The 20,750-nt window shown below is 45.7% G+C and overlaps 1 protein-coding gene and 2 long non-coding RNA genes across 3 annotated transcripts in view; 2 read left to right on the forward strand and 1 right to left on the reverse strand.

Moving 5' to 3' along the window:
• Positions 1 to 8,770, forward strand: part of Lmntd1 (lamin tail domain containing 1) — a gene marked incomplete at its 5' end in the record, with an annotated part of 90,045 nt that extends 81,275 nt beyond the window's left edge. Inside the window, 1 exon segment of the mRNA XM_029564975.1 lies at positions 8,592 to 8,770. Within this exon segment, the coding sequence (XP_029420835.1) occupies positions 8,592 to 8,605 (14 nt within the window).
• Positions 8,771 to 9,602: 832 nt separating this feature from the next.
• LOC115070903 lies at positions 9,603 to 15,009 on the reverse strand. Its single transcript, XR_003850003.1, has 3 exons — positions 14,851 to 15,009; positions 14,004 to 14,102; positions 9,603 to 10,119 (listed from the first exon to the last, which is right to left on the reverse strand). It is a non-coding gene; the product is annotated as an uncharacterized LOC115070903 (long non-coding RNA).
• Positions 15,010 to 15,678: 669 nt separating this feature from the next.
• LOC115070911 lies at positions 15,679 to 20,641 on the forward strand. Its single transcript, XR_003850010.1, has 3 exons — positions 15,679 to 15,819; positions 17,144 to 17,215; positions 20,443 to 20,641. It is a non-coding gene; the product is annotated as an uncharacterized LOC115070911 (long non-coding RNA).
• Positions 20,642 to 20,750: the final 109 nt, after the last annotated feature.

Consider the following 20,750-nt stretch of genomic DNA (forward strand, 5'->3'; position numbering starts at 1 on the left):
ACTGATGATTTCTCTTACACTGACCATGAAGATAAAGTTAAAAAAAAAACATACAGATTCCAAGATGCTCTCACATTACACTGTTTCTCAAAGGAAGCTTTATGGGGGGCTGGAGAGATGGTTCGGCAGTTGAGTATGTGGTGCTCTTCCAGAGGACCCAGATTCTCTCTCTGCCCAGCACACGTAACATACACACATACAGACGCACACACACACACACACAGATAAAAATAATCTTTTTTTAAGTACACCCTTATTTGACCATGGACTACTTTTTATTCGGAGTATTTAAAAAGACAAAGTACCTACCTTGCACTTTTCGCTGTGGGAAACGTTGGTACGTACAGGGTGTTTACGGGATTCCTCAACTTCCAGCCACATTCCTTTGAATGTTTTCAGTTACATTAGCCTGATCTCAAGTGCTCAAACAGTGGCTGCCATATTGGCCCATGCAGAGTTGAGCATTCTGTCGCCACAGAGAGTTCTAGAAGACAACCTGGTCCAGAGTCTTCCTCATCACACTGTAATCCTATTCAAACTCCTGCCCTAAAGAAATGACAAACCATTATGTTATAGTAGCAAAATTGTGAAGCATTACTTCAGGCAGTGGTCGGAGGTACCATCCCCAGAAGAGCAGACACCGTGTGCCCCGTGCTGACCACCTATGAAGAACATAGCGTCTTCCATGTGATTTTTTTTTTTGCCACAAATATATAACCTGAATTTAATCATTAGGAAATTTCAGACATAAATTGAAGGATATTCTACAAAATAAATGGCCAAGTGGTCAATTTCTAAAATATCAGTGTTAGAAAAAGAGGAAGATTAGGAGCCACAGTGTATGAAGGGAGACTCAAGGGGCACGGCAATTAAATGCAATGCGTGATCCTCAGTTAGGTCTTAACCAGGAACTATTGGGACAACTGATCAAACTGACAGTGGGTTGTATAATATTACCAAAATGTCAAGTGCCTTGGTTTTGGTTGTTACAGTGTGGTCCTATAAGAAAGTTCTTCAGTGACTGGAGAGATGGCTCAATGGTTAACGACACTTGCTACTCTTGTAAAGGACCCAAGTTTGGTTCCTGGCACTCAGGAGTTCTCAGTCACCTGTAACTTCAGTTCCAGGGGATCCTATGCCCTCTTCTTGCTTCTGCAGGCTCTGTATGTACATACATGCAGGCAAATACCCATACATATAAAATAAAAAGTAAATTTAAAAGCATCCTCCAATAAGTGTGAAAACTCTTGAAATAAATGAAACATAGAACATCTAAGAAGAGAAATAAGAACATTAAAAAGAAACAAAATTTTAGAGGTAAAAAATTCACAGTAACTTAAACTAAAATTTTATTACATGAGTTCGCTAAATGAATTTGTAGATAGATCAATAAACTTATCCAACCTGAACAATAGAGACTTCTTAGAAGACTTTAAAAATTGATAAACCCTAAAGTGATAAGAGCAATAGCAAATGCCTAGCATTTTTAGGAGTTCCAAAAGGAAATGAAGGAGGTCATTTAGGAAGTTATTTTAAAATTTTTAGTGTGTATGTATGTGTGTTTGTGTGTGTGTGTGTATGCACACACGTGCAAATATACATATCACAGTATACATGTAGAGGTCAGAGGACAACTTTATGGTGTCTGTTCTCTGTACCTTTTGTGGATTCTGGGGATCAAACTCGGGTCATCAAGCACTTTTTGTCTCTGAGCCATCTCTTCAGTCCAGGACATTATTTGAAGAAATAGAACAGCAAAACATTTCCAAAGCTGGACACTTGCACATCCAGAAGGTTTAGTAAGACCAAAACAGAATAAACTCAAAGAAACATATACCCAAGCAACATCACAAAATACTCAAAACTAAAATCAAGATACCCTGACAGTAGAGAACAGTGATTTACCAAGCAATGGTCATTCACAGACTTACTTTATTTCTCATCAGAAGCCATAAGACCAGAGTCCATGGAATGCTTTAACTGCTGAAGAAAAGAGCTTGCAATCCTAAACTCTGTGTTGATGCTTCAGGAATGAAGGCAAAATGCAGACATTCTCAGAAAGAATGCATGTGAGAATACATCATCAGAGCTGCTCCGAACAGTGTCAGACAAGAGAAAAGATGAACGGAAATGCCAAGAATAATCTGAGAAGTCTAAATAAATGGAGTTCAAACTGTCTTTGTGGACTGAGAGACTTGGTATAATTAACATGTCATTTCTACTTAGACTTATTTATAGATTTAATCCAATTTCAGTTAGGTCTCAGCAGGACTTTTTGTTGATACAAGCAGCCAAGTCTGAAAATATATACTGAACTTAAAAGAGCTAGAAGGACCAGAATAATTTTTAAAGAAAGAATAAATTTAGGAAGATTTACAGGACACAATTTAACACATGAGACTACAAAACTCAAGACAAAAGTGATAAATATATAGGTTATGGGAGGGGATGTAAAAATCCGAAAGTAGATATGCATAAATAGGACCAGCTGATTTTGAAGCAAAGTGGTAAAGCAATTCCATGCAGTGAGGGCGATCTTCTAGCAAGTGATTTTAAAATAATTGAATATTCAGACCCCCAAAATGTTTTCTCAGTCTAATTGCCTTCCATACAAAAGTTAAACAAAAACAAAAACTTCAAAGTTTATGAAACTTTAGAAAACAAGACAAAACCCTCAGAATCTTGTATTTAAATATGATGTCAAAACCACGACTTATAAAAGAAAAAAATTCATGAATTGGACTTTCTCAAAATGAATAAGAAAACACTTAAGCTAAAGTAAGATATCTACAAATTATGTATCCAACAAAGGAATTGAAATTGAAAAAAACTCAGTAGGACTGTGCAGATGGCTCAGCCAGTAAAAGGCTCTTGCCCCTGAGCCTGAAGACCGGAGTTCATTTCCCAGGACCCACATGGTGGAGGGAGCGAACCAGTAAGTGCGTTCTAACATGTACACACACACATGCACACATGCTCACATGCAGCATGAATTAAAAAAGTATAATAAAAAAATTTTTTAAAGGTCACTCGGGGTTCAGAGACCATTGTGGAAAGGGGGGCGGAAAGAATGTAAGAGCCAGACCTGGCTGTTGCAAGACCATAAGGAAACAAGTCTTCCAGGCTTCTGGGAACTTGCTCATATAAACTTGCAGCAGTGTTGACAGTATGCACAAGACCCGTGCAACCCAATCAGACAAAAGCCCACATAGAACTCCCTGTTCAGCATCTGGGTTTGAGAAGTCCCACTCAATAATCAAGGGTTTGTGGTTTTCACCTTGGGCCTACGTTTCTCTGTTGTTTGTGGGATGCAGGAACAGTGGATTGAGGAAGGTCACCAGGCTCAATAAAGAGTTCTGCTATTGAATAGTGATGCCTGCCTTCTTCATGGCAGGCTGTTTCGGGCAGGATGTACGCCTTTTCTATTTTGATGCCTTTTCTAGCACTCTCTTGCTATTTGCTATTTCATATTCAAATCCATGCTTAAAGCTTTAATACTCAATAGAACTTGTATTAGTTCACAGAGGTATTAGTTAATCTACCACATCTTCCTAAATAGCTCTTTTAGAGTTATATTGCTTTTAGTTATTATCATATATCATTTATCACACCTTTTTTTCCGATTTCGCCTTAACAGTTGAAATACACTCAGCTTTGCCTCACCCATCTTTCCACACTTCATGTATCGTAACCCCTAAGGCACAGATTAGAGCAGATTTCTGGGGTATGTGCTATGAACCAGACTCTGTACTAACGTTGAGAGAAAATTACCATGAAGATTTAATTCTTAAACTCACAAATTTAGGTTCCGAGGTCACTGAAAACTTCCTGCCACAATTTTCTCACCTATAAAATGGGACCAAGAGGTCCTGGAGAGATGATTCAGTGGTCAGGAGCACTTGCTGCTCTTGCAGATGACCCAAGTCCAGTTCCCATCACCTATGTTGGGCAGCTCACAATGGCCTGTAACTCCAGCTTCAGAGGATCCAGTGCCCTCTCCTGGTCTCTCTGCACACACAGACACACACACACAGACACAGACACAAAGCCACACACACACACACACACACATAAAAATTAAGTAAATCGGCCAGGTGTGGTGGCGCATGCCTTTAATCCCAGCACTGGGGAGGCTGAGGCAGGTGGATCTCTGTGAGCTCAGGGCCAGCCTGGTCTACATAGTTCCAGGACAGTTGGGGCTACAGGGAGACCCTGTCTCAAAAAGACCAAAAAAAAATTGTAAATCTGAAAAAGTAATAATACTTTAATATGAACACTTGGGTGGCAGGGACAGGTGGATCTCTGTGAGATCAGGGCTAGTCGGGGCTACATAGTGAATTCCTGGTCAGATGGGGATACAGGGAGACCCTGTCTCGAAAAACAAAAGTAATAATTAAAAAATATTAAGAATGGTGCATGTTTTGGGCTGGCAGAAAGGGGCTAGAGGGGCTTGCGGCCAAGGCTGATGAACTGAATTCAATTCCTGGGACTCACATGGTAGAAGAGAACTGACTCCTGCATCCATTGTCCTCTGATTTCTCTTTCTCTCTCTCTCTCTCTCTCTCTCTCTCTCTCTCTCTCTCGTGACATGGTTTCCCTGTAGCCTTTGTTGGCCTGGAACTCACTATATAGACCAATAAAAAATAAATACTTCTTTAAGTATGTTATACCCTTCCCAGACTGCACAGCTATAGCTGGTAAGGGACTAAACACAGAGTGATCGTTGGATAAGCACCAGCCTTGAATGCAGTTCCACCTGTGAGCCAAATACAGCATCACAAACCATCCTTACATCATCTATTCAAGCCACCCAATGAGTCAGGGAGTCTTGAACGGAGCCCAGATCCTGAAGTCTGTTGACCCAGCTCTCCCATAAGGGAATTCGATTTTCCAAATAAAATAAACCATACCCTTTAACTTTTCTCATCTGTTTCTAATCTGCCTTTGAAATGCCGTGATGGATTTCCGCAGAAGATGGTCCCCACCTTCTGGGTGGTGAGGTTTGCACAGAGGAGGTTGGTAATACAACCCCCAGGTGCTGCCGCATTGACCCATCCCCCAGACTTCCTGCCAGTTCTTGACTCTTGAATGCCCCCCTCCCGCCAACAGTTACAGATATTTATTGGCATTGACTGACTTATGAATATTATATCCTCCCAAATAACAGATACTGTGAAAGGCAGACTAGGAAATAAGACCAAAGACTTTCAACACCCTAAGGATGTGTGTATGGGGCGGGGTGACTATGCTTTCCTGAATCCAAGAACAATTGCTCAAAGCTTAAGAATAAAAAACTAGAATCCATTTCCAAATATCTCCAGAATAATATGTCCTCCTCAAGATGCTGGGAGGAATGCAAACCAGAGCTTTTACTTTTGTTAGCTTTTAATATGGCCTTTTAGATGTGTCTGAGAATGTTCTTAAAAATAGGTAGTCTGCTTTTTAAAATAGCAGTGAGTGAGGATCTTGCAGTGCTGTGATGTGGAAATAAAGAAGGTAAAGATCCATGTTCTGAACGGAGCACTACAATGCACATGCTTGTATGGTTGGTTGCATGTAAAAAACTAACCATTTATCATTAATTTATTGGGGGACACATGCCACAGTGCACAAGTAGAGGTCAGAGGACACCTGAACCTTGCAGGTGCTGGTTCTCTCCTTCCACCATGTAGGTTCTAGGGATCGAGTTCAGTTCCTCAGGCTTGGTGGCGGGTACCTCTAGCCACTGAGTCATCTTACCAACCCATAATTGAACATTTTGAACTTTGATTTTTGAAGCTATAAAGTTATGGATGATCTGTATTCTTGCCTCTATCAATGAGTTGTCACGGAGAATAACGAGATTTCTTTAGCAGTGTAAAAGCTGTTTTCCCTCACCAACATTTTATATAGTAACTATGAGAATGCTATGAACCAGGCACTATTTATTATTATTATCCTTAATTTCTGGAGCTCAAATAACTTCACCAGTTTGCCTAAGGTCTGAGAAAGCAGCAAAGTGTACCCAACACACATCTTAGGACACCTTCATTTGTCCCATTGGCTTGTGAGTTGACAGCAGAGTCATCTTCGCCTATTTCTCAAGAAGGAACACGTTCCCTGACTGGTGGTAGGCGGTCAGTAAATATCTGATGAGCTGGGAAGAGCCAAAGGACTATGTGGGAGATCTGGGTCAGCAGGAGTCAGTCAGAAACAGACATGAGATTCTACATGATATGTCAGAAGACAGTAGTTTTTTTAATGTGCATACCACAAATACACAGGAGAGATATGTATCCTCTTCATCACTTTAGTCTTTCTATTTTGGGATATGTTTGTTTGGTTGTAAAGGAAAAAAAAATAATAACCTACTCCGTGGGGGTGTGACAGATAAATCCTTCCTGCAGAAACCTCAGCAGGTGGACTCTAACCAACGTCCAGTCTACAAAGAGGAGGGTCAGCATTGAGGAAATTTTCCTTAATGCTTTCAAGTGAAGTCATAGTCAGGTAAAGCCTTTGACCTACCCTCACATAGCTGAAGAGTTGGCAAAGAGAAGGCTAAAGAAACCAAAGGCTCCTCCCAAGCCCAAGTGACCCTTGAGGACCAGATCATCAACTGACCTTTACAGTAAAAAGAAAATGGTTAACTGATAGGTGAAGTAGCCGATGGATGAATCGGGTTGATTGGGAGAAAGCACCAAGACACAGATAAAATTCTAAGCGGGATAGAGTTTTATTTTGCACGGACAAGCTCCCTTTGGGGGAGGGAAAGTGTCAGCCCACAGGTTGTGAGTTGGGGCCTTTATAAGGGGCTTCGGGAGGTGCAGAAGACGGGAAGGGTTCTTTTGTTTTTACTTAATTAGGCACGGGGGGGGGGGGGGGGAGTGGGAAAGCGGGACTTGTCAGAACAGCTGCAGTTAAAACCTGCCCCCTTCCGTCTGTCAGCCAGGATCTGGGTCAAGAGGTATTTGTTTTCCCCCCCCCCCTTTTTTTTGTTTTTTTGTGACAGGGTCTCCCTGTAGCCCCAGCTGTTCTGGAACTCACTATGTAGACCAGGGTGGCCTAGGACTCACAGAGATCTGCCTGCCTCTGCCTCCCGAGTGCTGGGATTAAAGGCCTGTGCCATTTTACCCTTTTAAGATCAAAAGGGAAAACCTCCTGTGTGATCGCTGGTCAAAAGGTGGAATCTGTTTATCTTGTCTTCCGAGATCATCAAAGGGAAAGCAAGCTGCCTTTTGCCAAAAGGTGTAAAAGAGTCTGCTTCTCTTGACTTCAAAGACCAGGGTGCTTATCAACTTGGTTCCCATTTCTCAGGGGCTTGTGAAATCTGTGAGGCCCTGCTGGAGAGGGGGAGGGCTGCTGCAGATTGGAACCCTAACATTAACGTTGCTCATCTTCATGGTCTTAAACACCCCACAAAAAATATAACCAAAACTTAAAATGGTTGGTATGTTTCTTTGACAATCCAAGGGACTACATTTTTAAAAATATTTTATTATTTTTATTTTGTGCATACAAGTGTATTGCCTGCATGTATGTAAGTGCACCTGTGTCGTGCAGTGCCCACAGAGGTCAGAAGAGGGTGTTGGATCCCCTGGAATTGGAGTTACAGATAGTTGTTAGCCACCATGTGGGTGCTGGTAACTGAACCCAGGTTCTCTGCAAGAGTAGCCAGTGCTATTAATTGCTGAGCCATCTGTCCAGTCCTGGGACTACATTTTAAAAATATTAGTCTTTTACCATGTGACATGTTATTTAGACAATTATTTCTTGCTAATTTTCTTCTTGATAAAATGCTGCTTAAATATAAGACTTTCAGACCTTGATCAACTCAGTACTACAACACCCATAGGCAATGTGTGCCTACAGCCAAGAGGGACAGGCCTACTATTGTTGGAGAGATGGCTTAGCGGTTAAGAGCACTGACTGCTCTTGCAGAGGACCCAGGTTTGAGTCCCAGCACCCACATGGCAGCTATGAACCGTCCTTAACTCCAGTTCCAGGGGACTCTGAAGCCGTCTTCTGACCTCCACAGCACTGCAAGACATGGGTGCACTCACATACAATCAGGCAACACACTCATACACATAAAATTTAAAAAAAAAAAAAAATTAAATGACAGCTAGATTCCTTTTCTCTCTCCCTCTCTATGCGGCATCTCGGAGGGATTTCACACTGTGATTTTAGCCTCTCTGACAGTTATCAAAGTGCCTGAAATCACACCCAGGGTTCAGTCAGGTCTGGAGGCCAAAGGAAAACAAAGAGAAGCCCAATCCATGAACTGCTTTGGGGAGCTCATGAAGAGATGCTAATGGACTTTAATTTGGACTTTAAAACAATATCCTCCGTTCTGGCTTTTCCCGGTTTCCTGCCTAAGGCTTGTAAGGCTGATACTTGTCTTTACTTCTCCCTCACGTCTCTCCAAACACAGTCAAGGACTTCCTTTCTTCCCGACAACTAACAGTTGTATACTTTTGGGGTCTCCTAAATAGGCCCACTGAAGAGGTGCCTGACTGCCACACCTGACGTCCCCATTCAGCTGGATGAATCCAGAGTTGACTGTCGCCCACCACCAGATAGAGAACGGCAAGTGCTTTTTTCTTTTTTTCTAGTATCATCATGGTGAGATGGAGCCATCCCAACACGTTGGAAATCTATACATGCGGAAGGATTCAGTGGCTGGTTAGAGTGTGTGCTTGCACGGAGACACAACTGAAAATGTATAAAACAGAAGATTCATGGGACTGGAGAGACGGCTCAGCAGATAAGAGCACTGGCTACTCTTACAGAGGACCTGGGTTTGAACCCAGCACCCACATGGCAGTTAACAACCTCTCTAACTCCAGTTCCAAGGAATCCACACCCTCTTCTGATCTCTGTGGACATTGTACACGTGGGAGCACTTACATACATGCAGGTGATACACTCACATGCATAAGATAAAAATAAATAAAATATTAAAAAAGAAAGATTCAAAATAATGTTTTGGGGACTGGAGAGATGGTGTAGAAGTTAAGAGCACTGGTTGCTCTTATGGAGGACCTGGGTTGGTTCCCAGCATGCTCACACCTGTAACTCCAGCTCCAGGGGATCTGACACCCTCTTCTGGACTCCAAAGTTTCCTGGACTCATGTACACACACATTCATATTCATTCTCCCTCCCGCCCTCCCTCCCTCTCTCCCCCTCTCCCCCTCCCTCTCTCCCTCTTCCTCCCTTCCTTTTTATCTCTTTTTAAAACATACATAGCAAAATACTGATAATATCAGATCCAAATTCTGTATTCCTCTTAATGTTTTGTGCCTGTGTGTGCTATGCAAGCATATGTGTGTTCATGTATATGTGTGCACACACATGTTTACCTGTGTGCATGCATGTGTGTGCATGGGTACGTGGCAGCCAGAGACTGACCCTGGTGTCTTGCCAGATGGTTCTTTTGTTTTTGTTGTTGTTTTGAGACAGGTCTCTCTGTAGCCCTAGCTGTCCTGGGACTCCCTAGGCAGACCAGACTGACCTCCATCTCACAGAGATCCACCCTCTCCCTCCCTCTCCTCTCTCTCTCCTCTCTCTCCTCTCTCTCCTCTCTCTCTTCTCTCCTCTTTCTGATGGCTTTCCACAAAGGTGAGTGAGTTGGAGAATCTGGACACATGCAAGTCCGGGCTACTGAGGAAATCTGTCTCCATCCACTGCTGATGTGTTGCTGACAAACTTGACCCAAACTGGAACAGCACAAGGGAAAATAGCAGAGACAGAACCCGGAGTTGTTCATCTTAGACACTGAAGTCAGTGTTAGAGATTCAAGCAGGCCCTGTAACCAGCACGTTTTCTACCATCCTTTCCCTTGGTAAACAGGTCTGAGAGGCTCTAAAACCAGTGTGTTTCTAAAAAGAGCCCAGTGTTGTGTCCAACTCAGCAGTCCTGACTCCACAGCCACAGCTGAATATAAAGGTTTGGCCTGTTGGGCTCATTCTGAGCTCAGAAGTGCTCAGGAAAGTGGTGATGGGTGTTCCCGTGCTCCTTCCTGAGGCGCAGGACAAGGGGAGGAAATCGTCCACAGCTGCGCTCCCATCCACAAGGTCCTCACGTTTCCTTCCGTGATACAGAGCAGACTGGGGACCACTAGATCTTCAGGGTGTCGCTCCTTTAACAAAGGCAATGAGAGTCATCTTTTCTAAACCAATTTTGATTGTAAAACAAATAATTGGTTTTTCAAAAAAAAAAAAAAAAATCCCATGTCCAAACTTAGGGGGAAAGTGAGAGGGGGGAGTGGCACAGGAGACAGGAAAACTGTCAGTTCGGTCGATTGCCAAGTTTACCAGACCTCACTCAATCAGCACCTTACGTTGCCAGCAACAAGCAAGGATCCCTTAAGTTCAAGGGGTAAAAGCAGATGGGAAGATGAAGGGAGGAGGAGGGAGGAGGAAGGGGGAAAGAGGAAGGAGGATGAAGACTAAGCTGAGCTACTTTGGGGTGCACGCCTTCCCGCAGATACTCGCCTTCTCTGTTTGTCTTTCCCCTTTCCTGATGTTCTGCTGGACATGGAAGAGGGAAGAGGCTGGGGATGTAGTTCAGAGATAAAGCGTTTGCCTAGAAAGCACCAGGTCCCTGATTCAGTCCCTAGTACTAAGGTGGGAGAGGGAGTGGGGGGGGGGCGGAGAGGGGCAGGGGCCAGTGTCCATCCTATGAGTATTCAGCCTAAGAGTTGAGAAACGTTACCTTGACCAAGCCGGACCTGACTGAGGGGAGAACTTTAAAGCACAGCTGTTTGGTCATTCATTTTGGCAAACACTCCCCCCTCATTTACTAACACCTAAAATTTCAGACTTAAGGAAAAGCAAATGTTGTAGAAGAAAATGCATGCCTGGTTTGAGTAAATGATTATGTCAGACTTGCATTTTTCTTCAGAAAACAAATTTGATATGTTTGTGAGAACAGGGAAGTGGGAGCTGGGAGGGGAGATGTGCAAAGGAGAGAGAGAGAGAGAGAGAGAGAGAGAGAGAGAGAGAACTGGAGGAGAAGATAGATTCTGAGGACAGTAGGCCTGGGATTAACTTGGAAGTCCTGGGAGGCCCTTAGAGTTTTATTATTGCTGTTAAACCCAAAGAAGGAGGTTCACAGCTTAGAACATTCTAAAATGTCAGTGTTAGCTGGAAAGCAATGACTCCTTAATTGCATGGAATTTAAAATGTGTAGGCAGCCCACTGACTGCTCTATAGGGAAAAACTTCCTTTAGAATCAGCCGTTTCAGCCCCCAGAGGGTGCTTTAAATTTATTTATTTATTTTTATATGTATGAGTGTTTTGTCTGCACATATGTAAGTGCGCCCATGCATGCGATGCCCTTGGAGACCAGAAGAGGGCATTGGGTGGTTGTTAGCCACCATGTGGGTGCTGGAAACCGAACTCAGGTCCTCTGCCAGAGCAGTCGGTGGCTTAACCACTGAGCCATCTCTCCAGCCCCAGAGAATACTTTTAATAGCTATAAAGTCCTTTCCTAATTTCAACATTGATGTTCCTGGTGTTGATTGCTTTTCCTTGTGAGACGTCAGTATTTTCCTGGATCATCACAGACATTTTGAATATTGCATTTTTAGACTCCAGGTCTTAAGTCTTTTCAGCAGGAGTTGAGCAGCTTAGGTTTAGGTGGTAAGTGGCCACCCTCCCTTCATGGGGGCTGGAGGGGTGGCTCGTGGGTTAAGAGCATTTGTTGTTTATTTTTATTTTATACGTACGTGTGTGTGTGTGTGTGTGTGTGTGTGTGTGTGTGTGTCCATGGAGGCCAGAAGAAGGCATTGTATCCACTGGAGTTACAGGGAGTTGTGAGCCACCTGAAGTGGGTGCTGGAACAAAACTGAGATTCTCTGCAAGAGCAGTAAGCACTCTTAGCTGCTGAGCCGTCTCTCCAGTTGGCCGATCTGAACGCGTCCTTTTGATGGTCTTATTCCAGCTTTCTTTTTCTCTTCTTTCACTCTGCTTAATCAGTTTCTGATTTCTCAAGTCAAGAATAAGTCAATTTGGTTTGTGTGTATGTGTATGTGTTTGCATGTTCATGTGTGTACATGTGTGTGGAGGCCGCAGGAACACCACCATCACCTCCATTGAGACAGGGTCTCATTGATCTGGGGCTCACCAATTAGACTAGACTGGCTGACAAGTGAGCCCCGGGGATCCTCCTGCCTCTGTTTCCCGATGTTGGGATTATTAGCACCCACATCCGGGGATCATATGCCACCACACCCAGCATTCAAGGGTTCTGTGGATCCAACTCAGGCCCTCCTGCTTAGAAGACAAGTACTTTATGACTGATCATCTCCCCAGCCCCCACGCCTGTCTTTTTGATAATCAACATAAAGAAACACTGTTTCTTTGTTGTCTTATTTGTGTGCTCTGGTCTACAATGGGGATGGGGGGGGAGCTTTTAAAAAGCCCAAGAACCTGTGTGATCTGAAAACTGTAGGTCTTGGCCATACTGTCCATCTCGTCTCATTTTGAGAGCCGTTTGTTTTGGGGGGGGCGGGGGGGAAGAGCTACGTTTGAAAGAGGTTGGCTGTTGGTACATCTCTGGGTCACTAGGAGGTTAGAGGAGAACTGGTATTCACAGGCAGAGAGAGATGACTGTCTCCACAGTAAAGGTCAAAATGGGTGTTTCAGTGTTTCCACACTAAGCACTGGGCCTTCCTTTATAGAAACCGTCTATAACCATCATGAATTACACTGTAATCTCCGTTCTCTCTCAGCTCAGAGGTAGGTGTGGAAATACAACAGATAGTTATATAAAGTCATTTAAAAATGTTCCAGTACTCTCCAGGGCTAGGGAGAAAACTTTGTGTCAGCTTGGTTCCCTAGTCCAGCACTCTTAAGGGGGGAACTTGTCCTGTGTCAGCCTGGGGTACCCAGTCCAGATGCCCACATCAAGCAGCATACACTCACACAGGCAAAACGCTCATATACATAAAATTAAAAATAAAATATTTTTTAAAAACTGTACAGCACTGAAATTATTGGGAAATGTATTTGACCCAAACATTTTTACTTTCCGTTAGATAATTCAGAGAATAATGACTGCAAAACAAGTCTCCCTTTAATATAACCAAGTTGGTTTTAAATCACAAACTGGTTTGTAGTAATTTGGAGATGTCAAAGGCATGTAAGGCAGTATTCACCACTGTATGGTCACACTAACTAGGCAGTGGCGAAAGGATGACTTCGATTGTCTCCAGCTACAAATACCCTAAAATGCACCGGCCACCCCAGGGTTTCCTTCTGGCTATCTCGAACCATCAAGCATTTGCCAGCAGAGGGAGCGCTTTTGTTACGGTCTGAAGCTTTTGGTTTTTAAGCTTTCGGAATTGCAGATTCGCAAGTATCCACAGCTCAACCCGGTGAAGCACTTTCTTCCCGTGTGAGTTGGCTTGAAAGAGTCCTGAAGTGTTTTTTGGTGTTTTTTGGGATGAAAAGGATGTCACAGAGCATCGATGAAATAGAGTGAGATGCTCGTTTGGAGCATGCGCTTTTTGCCCGTTGCGCACACTGTTGTTGCACACCGAGGCTCTCCCGGGGTCTGAGACCTCACCTATCCCAGCACGCTTCTCTGAATGTCGCTACCCAGACGCTTGGGCGCTTACGCTGCCTCGCGCATGCTCTAGGGGCAGGACATTTAACACAAACCCGCGGAATGACAAGTCGCGGATCCTACTGAAAAGTAAAAAATCGAGCTACAGATGTTGAGCTAACAGCAGACAGGGCTCCATAAGGCTCTGCCCACTCCGAAGCCCTCGGGAGGATCTGACAACTGGACGCTGATACATCCAGGGAGCCCAGTGGGGCCAGGGCCAAGGAGCTGGGCACGGACAATCGCCACCAGCGTGGCTGCGTTGGCCCCCCGGTGCTTTTTGCTTTTGTTTGGGTTTATTCAATTATTTATTTATTCAATTATTTATTCAATTGTTTATTCGTTTATTCAATTGTTTAGTCGATTATTTATTTATTTATTTATTTATTTTCCACATAGAGTCTCACTACATACCCAGAACTCGCAATCCTCCTGTCTCAGCCTTCCCCGGCGGGCGTTGTGATCCCAGGCGTTTGTTAAGTCAGCACTCCTGGCTTGGGTGCATTTTTTCAGCTTGGGTTGAAAACAGGAGGCATGTTACTTCTTGGATTTTACCCCCCTGGTTTTCATTTCCAGTTCATTGTGCCCTACATCGATCATGCAAAGCTTTCTTTGAACTCCAGAATGGTCCTGGGGGGTCCAGCTCTCACGTGGTGTCTATTTAACCACCCCCAGCATCTGCTCCCCTAGCACCCATAAAACTTTCTCTTTAGTAGTAAGCAAAAAAGGGTCTACGGTCAACGGGTGGGTCCTTGACGGCGCAGACCTGATGCTCTAGGATGCCCAGGGCACTCCCCGCGCTACTCGTTTATTTGATTGCATTGGATATATGCACACACGTTGTATCTTATTTTATTGCATTGGATATATGCACACAACTATATTTTATTGCATTGACACATGCACACACGTTCTGTCTTTTATCTTATTGCATTAGATATGTACATACATGTCTTATTTTATTGCGTTGGATATATGCACACGATTTTAATCTTTTATTGCATTGGATATGTGCACACACGTTGTCTTTTATTTTATTGCATTGTATATATGCACACACATTTTGTTGCATTGGATATATGCACACACATTGCATTAGATATATGCGCACACTGTCTTATTTTATTGCATTGGATATATGCGCACAAGTTCTTTATTTTGTTGCTTTGGATATATGCACACTATTTTATTACATTGGATATACGCACACACGTTCTTTTATTTTATTGCATTGGATATGTGCACACACGTTCCAACTTACTTTGGTTTTCTTGCATCAGATACGTGTACACACTTTCGTTCAGCCCAGGCTGGCTGGAACTAGCGGCCATCCTCCTGCCTCAGCCTCCCGCGCCCGCGGGCCTGGAGCACCACCTACTCCCAGGGTCCCGGGGCCCAGCGCAGTCCCAGGGCTCAGCGCTCTGCCCAGGTCGCCCGGAAGTTGTGCAATCCCGTATGCAAATGAGCGAGCGCCGCCGGCCAATCCGGAGCCTGCGGGGCGGTGACGCGGGCGCCGAGCCCCGGCGTATTTATAGCTCCTATTTAAAGAGCCCTGGGGAGGCTCCCGCGCGGCGGGGCGGTGGCGGGTATCGCCGGGTCGCGCTCCGTGGGGGGTTGGGGCCGTGGGGGCTGGGCGGGGCCGAGCGTGCACGCTGCCGGGTGGCCCGCGCCCACTTCCGGGGAGGGGAGCCAGCGCGGCCGGGCCGGTCATCTTTCCCTTTTTTGCTTTTTGGGACAGAATCTCACTCTAACCCCAGGCTGACCTAGAACCCACTATTCGTGGGCATCCTCCTGCCTCAGGCTTCCGAGTGCTGGGACTACAGGCGTGCACCATCGTGCATACATACATGCACTCGTACATACATACACCCTTAATATACATATTCTAAATAAAGGTAGGTATCTCCAGCTGGAGCAGATGTGCATCGACCCCACCCCAGGCCTCAGCCCCCAGCCAAGGCGTTTCCCGGTGCGGGCTGCAAGGAGGCCGCCTTCCAGGGGGGAGGGGAGACAATGCTGGCTGGAAGGCCCGGAGTCCTGGGATTTGGGGCGGAGTTGTTGGCTAGGTGACCCTCTGTTCCAAGAAAATAAGATGCAGGATAGTGACGGTGACCATCTCGGTGTTCAGGCGACCGACTTCCAGACTCCGAAGCCGGCGAGCTGCGCCCTGCAGAGCTAAAGCAGGAAACGCATGACGTCAGATGAGAGCAGGACCCTGCACTAGCCGGTGGTGTGTGCAGAGCCCGCAGGCTTCCTCTTCCCCCTCCCCCCACAGTGTCTTCCAGCCCAGCTTGGCCTGGGCTGTGGGCTCAGCTTGGCCTGGGCTGTGGGCTCAGCTTGGCCTGGGCTGTGGGCTCAGGCTCTGGGTGCTGTCCCAGGGAGGCATTGCAGGGTGTGTGCATGGTCAGCTGTTCACCTGGGGGCACAGAGGACCCCCCAGCCCCCTGGTCACCACAGGGTGCTCTACTGGGGGACCACAGGTTCCTTTTAAAGGTAGCCGCTTAGATGGGCATGTAAAAATCCCAGAGGGGAGTGTGGGAAGCCCTACCTGAGTGCTCAGATTACCACCAGTTAACCCCAGGCAAACAGGTAGAAAGGAGCACCCCAGAAGTACTATGGGACTGGATGGCCTCTCTGCCTCCTCAGGAACTCATTTCCCAGTATTTAGGCAGATCACTTTGTTCCCAGGGGCAGGCTTGCATCTCCTGTCACTCTGTGTGTGTGTGTGTGTGTGTGTGTGTGTGTGTGTGTGTGCACTCTAGCCCATGCTGGCCTGGATCTTTGTAACCCAGGCTTGTCTCAAACTCACAGCCTCCACGGGCTGGGATTATAAATCTGTCCTGCCAGACCCAAGGTCACTGCTCTTTGGACCTCAAGGACAAAGTGAAGCTGGAGAACATGGCTTTCTGTGCGTTTGCCATCTTGGAAAATCCATTCTCATGCAGGCTCACCTGCCGCGGCACTCTCCTGCCAGGCCGGAGGTATTCCTTGACCATCAGCTCTATCTCAGTCCCCAGTCTCCTGTGAGCAAAGCTCACCACAAAGGTGGTGGTCATGGGAGCATCCTATTCTGGGCACCACTCCAAGTCCTCTACCACACAGGATCTGATTGAACTCACAGTAACAGGTTAACTGAAACAGCTGTGCCCATTTTACAGAGAGGGAAAAAGTTCCCAGGTTCAGTGTGACCAGTCCCTAGGAGAATGTGAACCCAGGCCAGAGTCCACAATTCTCCAAAGCTGCTCTAGGGCCTTATCTCTCTGAGGAGGGGCCTTGATGTTGGTCTGAGGACCTATGGCCCCAGGCAAACAGAGATCTTCATTCATCCCTGTTCTCCAGTCCCTTGCCCTATACCTAGACCTGGTTATACATGGTAGGTGCCAGGCACCTGTTTTTAGTATCCTCATGTAAGAGAGACTGTTCTGGAAAACACACATGACTTAAGCTAATTTTCCAATTGCTTTGCGTTTATAATAATAGTATAAAGTTGTTTAATACTTGAACTTTGGCTTCCTAGGCCATTTGGTAAGAGTAGATCCTTTTGTCTCCCATAGAGAACCTAAAACCTGGAGGGATTTGCCATGAAAATGTTATTAGCTCAGCATCAGCTAATAACCTTCTGCAAGGTCAGTTGAGTGTCTTTGGTCTCTCCCTTCACAGAACGACTGCCTCTCCTCTGATCACTACTGTCTGTACAGGAGCAGGCCAGGGACTGCCCTTGGTTTGAGAGGATGGTCTGCAATTAATGTCCAGGAAGTGCAATCTGAATGAGAAACCATGCCTGTTTGTCGGACCATAACTGTGTATAATGGAAACCAGCCATCTGATTGTGTTAAGTCCAGCCCTGGCCCCTCCCAGCTGGGTGACTTTAGACAGCTCATGGAGTCTAAGATCTAGCTTCTTCAACTATAAATTGAAAGCTAACCTGTCCCTCCTGCCAGTGACCTCACTCCAGACCCCCTGTGCTGTCCTCTCCGGTAGTCCTTTGGTTTCAGCCTATTATCAGTCTAGGGGTCTTGACTGGATTGGTTTTCGCTAATGATTAAGGAATTAAAAGGGAGAAAAAAAAAACAAAAAACCTCAGACCAGCAGAGAGCACAAACTTTCATTGAAAGGTAAAGAATAACATCCATACACACATACACACGCTCATACAGAGAAAGTTCTCCACAAGAAGAGAGGGGACCCAGAAACTAGGACTCCCAAGTCCCCAGGGCAGGGCCTGGGCTTTAAGGGTTTTAATGGTTTCATCTCCCTTAATTTTGGATTGGTCAGCTTAAGCAAAGAGAAGAGTGGTCAATAGGTCATATCTCTAAACTGAGAAATATCCAGGGCTGTGTGACTCTGAGCAGGTCCGTTGAAGGGACCCTGTTGGAGTTACAAATAAAAGCTTCCTGCAGGACCAAAAAGCAGGAAGTGTGGAAGCTTTCCTTTTCCTCAGTGACCCTGTTTACTTATTAGGAATTTAGTCCCTTATACTTCAAATGCTGCTGTTTCCCAAAGCTCCTTTCTAAACCCGGTCTCTTGTTGCTCAACACACTTTCTTGGGCTGGTTTTACTCATTGGCAGCCCCCTGTAACTTCTTTTTTCTATTGCTCAGCTATCTTTCCTGAACTCTATATCTGCATCTTGAACTGTATCCACATCCCCACTGGGACATTGTTATGGGTTGGATGTGAAATGTCCTCTGGAGGCTCATGTATTTGAACACACGGTCCCCAGCTGGGGCTCTGTTTTGGGAGGTTGGAGACTGCTTAGGAGGTAGAGCCTTGGTGGAGGAAGTGGATCTCTAGGGTTGGGCCTTGAGGCTTATAACCCAGCCCCACTTCCCTGCTGGTCTGTGCTTACTAACTGCCAACAGTTGACACAATGTGAGCTGCCTCACCCACCTTCCATGCCATGATGGACCGATTCCTTTTGCCTGCATGTATGTGATAGGTAAAAAGTAGCTGTATGACGAATAGGGTTGATTGGGAGAAAGCACCAGGACACAGATAAAACTCTATCAGAATAGAGTTTATTAGCAGAGGAACACATGGGACAGATTCCCTTCCAGGCAGGGAAAATGTCTGCCCTGCTCATGAGCTGGGGTCCTTTAAAGCGGGGGAGGCTTCTGCTTCCTGTAGAAGGTGGGAAGATGTATTTTTTTTAAAGTTGGGCAGGGGAAAGTGGGAGAGCGGGACTGTTAAAACCTGTCCTCTTTAGCAATCAAAGGGGAAGCCTGCCATGTTGGCCAAACAGTGGAGAAAAGTCTGCTTCTCTTGACTTCAAAGACTAGGGTGCTTATCAACTCAGTTCCCTTTTCTCAGGGACTTGTGAGGTCTGTGAGACCCTGTTGGTGAGGGGGTGGGGCTGCTGCGGTTTGAAACCCTAATAGTATGTAAGTGTACCTCTGTCATGCAATGCCTGTGGAAGTCAGAAGAGGTCGTTGGATCTCCTGGAACTGGAGTTAAGGAAAGTTGTTAGCAGCCATGTGGGTGCTGGGAATCAAACCTGAGTCCTCTGAAGAACAGCCAGCACTCTTAACTGCTGAGCCATCTTTCCAGCCCTGTGAATCCCTCTTTCAAAAACAATTATTTTTGCCTTATGCAGCAGCACATGCCTTTAATCTCAGCACTTAGGACTCAGAGGCAGGTAGATGGAGCGCTGTGAGATCCAGGCTAGCCTGGTCTACATAGCAAGTTCCAGGCCACTTGGGGCTACAGAGAGACCTTGTCTCAAAATAATAGTTTTTATCTTTTAAAGTTTCATATACTTATACAGTATAAATTACTCTTATCCACCCACCACCTCCCTCCAACTCCCTCTAGTGCCATCCATCCAGTCTCCTTACCAACTTCATGTCATATTTTTGTTGTTATTAATCCCTTGAGTCTAATTAGTGTTGTCCATATGCACAGCAGTGCGAAGCCCTCCACTGGGGCACAAACATCCAAGCGTCTTAAACTGTAACCAAAATAAACCTTTCCTTCCCTACGTTGCTTCTGGTCAGGTATTTGGTTACAGCAATAATAAAAGTAACCCAGACACTTCAGACTTCCTGCCCCAAGTAGAAGTGCTGATTATCGAGGCCTTCAAAACATCTCTGCTAAAGGTCTCCTCTACCTTTTCGTGGAGTCCTGTGTTATCTATGTTGTTCCTGTGACCAAATAGCTAATAAGTAATGACTTGTGGAGAGATTTACTTTAGACTGCAGTCTGAGAGTGCAGTCTATTGGGGTGGAGAAGCCACGGTGGTTGGAACCTGCTCACTTCTGGGAGGATCAGGAGGCAGAGAGACTGGACAGAGTGCGGCCGGGTTGTAAAACCTCAGGCTCCTCCTCCAGTGGTCCACTTCTTCCAATTAGATCCCATCAGTTAAAGGTTCCACAGTGTTCCTAAAAGTCACGTGTTCAGATTCAGGAGCCTGTGAGAGTCATTTCACATTTCTCCTGTAAAACCCACCAAGTTGCTCAAGTCAACGCCCCCTGACCAAGCTTCTTCCCCTCTCAACCTTTGAGTTCGTAGTTAACCCAAAGCACGGGCTGAGCCACCAGCTGCTGTGAAAGGCCCCTCCATGCAGACAGGTCTCCTCTGTCCCCCCTTCTGTGGCTCTCGTTGCCCTCAGAGTGAAGCACATTCAGGGTTACAAAGCCCCTCAGAAATGGGATCCATGCCCACGTCTGTACCTGCTCCCTCTGCCTGTACCCCAGGCTGCCACTATCCACAATAACTCATAAGCAGCTTTGCTCTCCCTCTGGGCTTCAGCAGAGGCTATAGCTCATCCTGTCCCATGGCCCGTTCTGTCAGTTTTCACTGAATGCCACTTCCTCCTGACATCTGTCCCTGACCTCTGCCTTACTCCAGTTCCACAGTGGATTACCCGCCATCTTGCTCAGAAGACTGTGATTTGCCATCACAGCACCTAGACATTATGAGCTGTCACTTATCTTTTCTGAATCTGAGTGTTGATCCGTGTGGAAGAGCCATGGCCACACCCAGCCACTTGCACTGATGAAACCACGTGTGTCCCTCAAATGTGTCCAGGAAGAGGAAAAGCTGAGACTCACTGTGGTAGGGCAACTCCAGGGAGGACGAGCTCGGCCCTATCCGCGGTTCCCAGGTGCCTGGCCCACTATGGGGTACAGAGTGGGGAGATACTCAGGAAACTGCGTGTGACTCT

The sequence above is a fragment of the Nannospalax galili genome, unplaced genomic scaffold (genome assembly GCF_000622305.1).
Source record: "Nannospalax galili isolate Female #2095 unplaced genomic scaffold, S.galili_v1.0 scaffold917, whole genome shotgun sequence".
NCBI lineage: Eukaryota > Metazoa > Chordata > Mammalia > Rodentia > Spalacidae > Nannospalax > Nannospalax galili.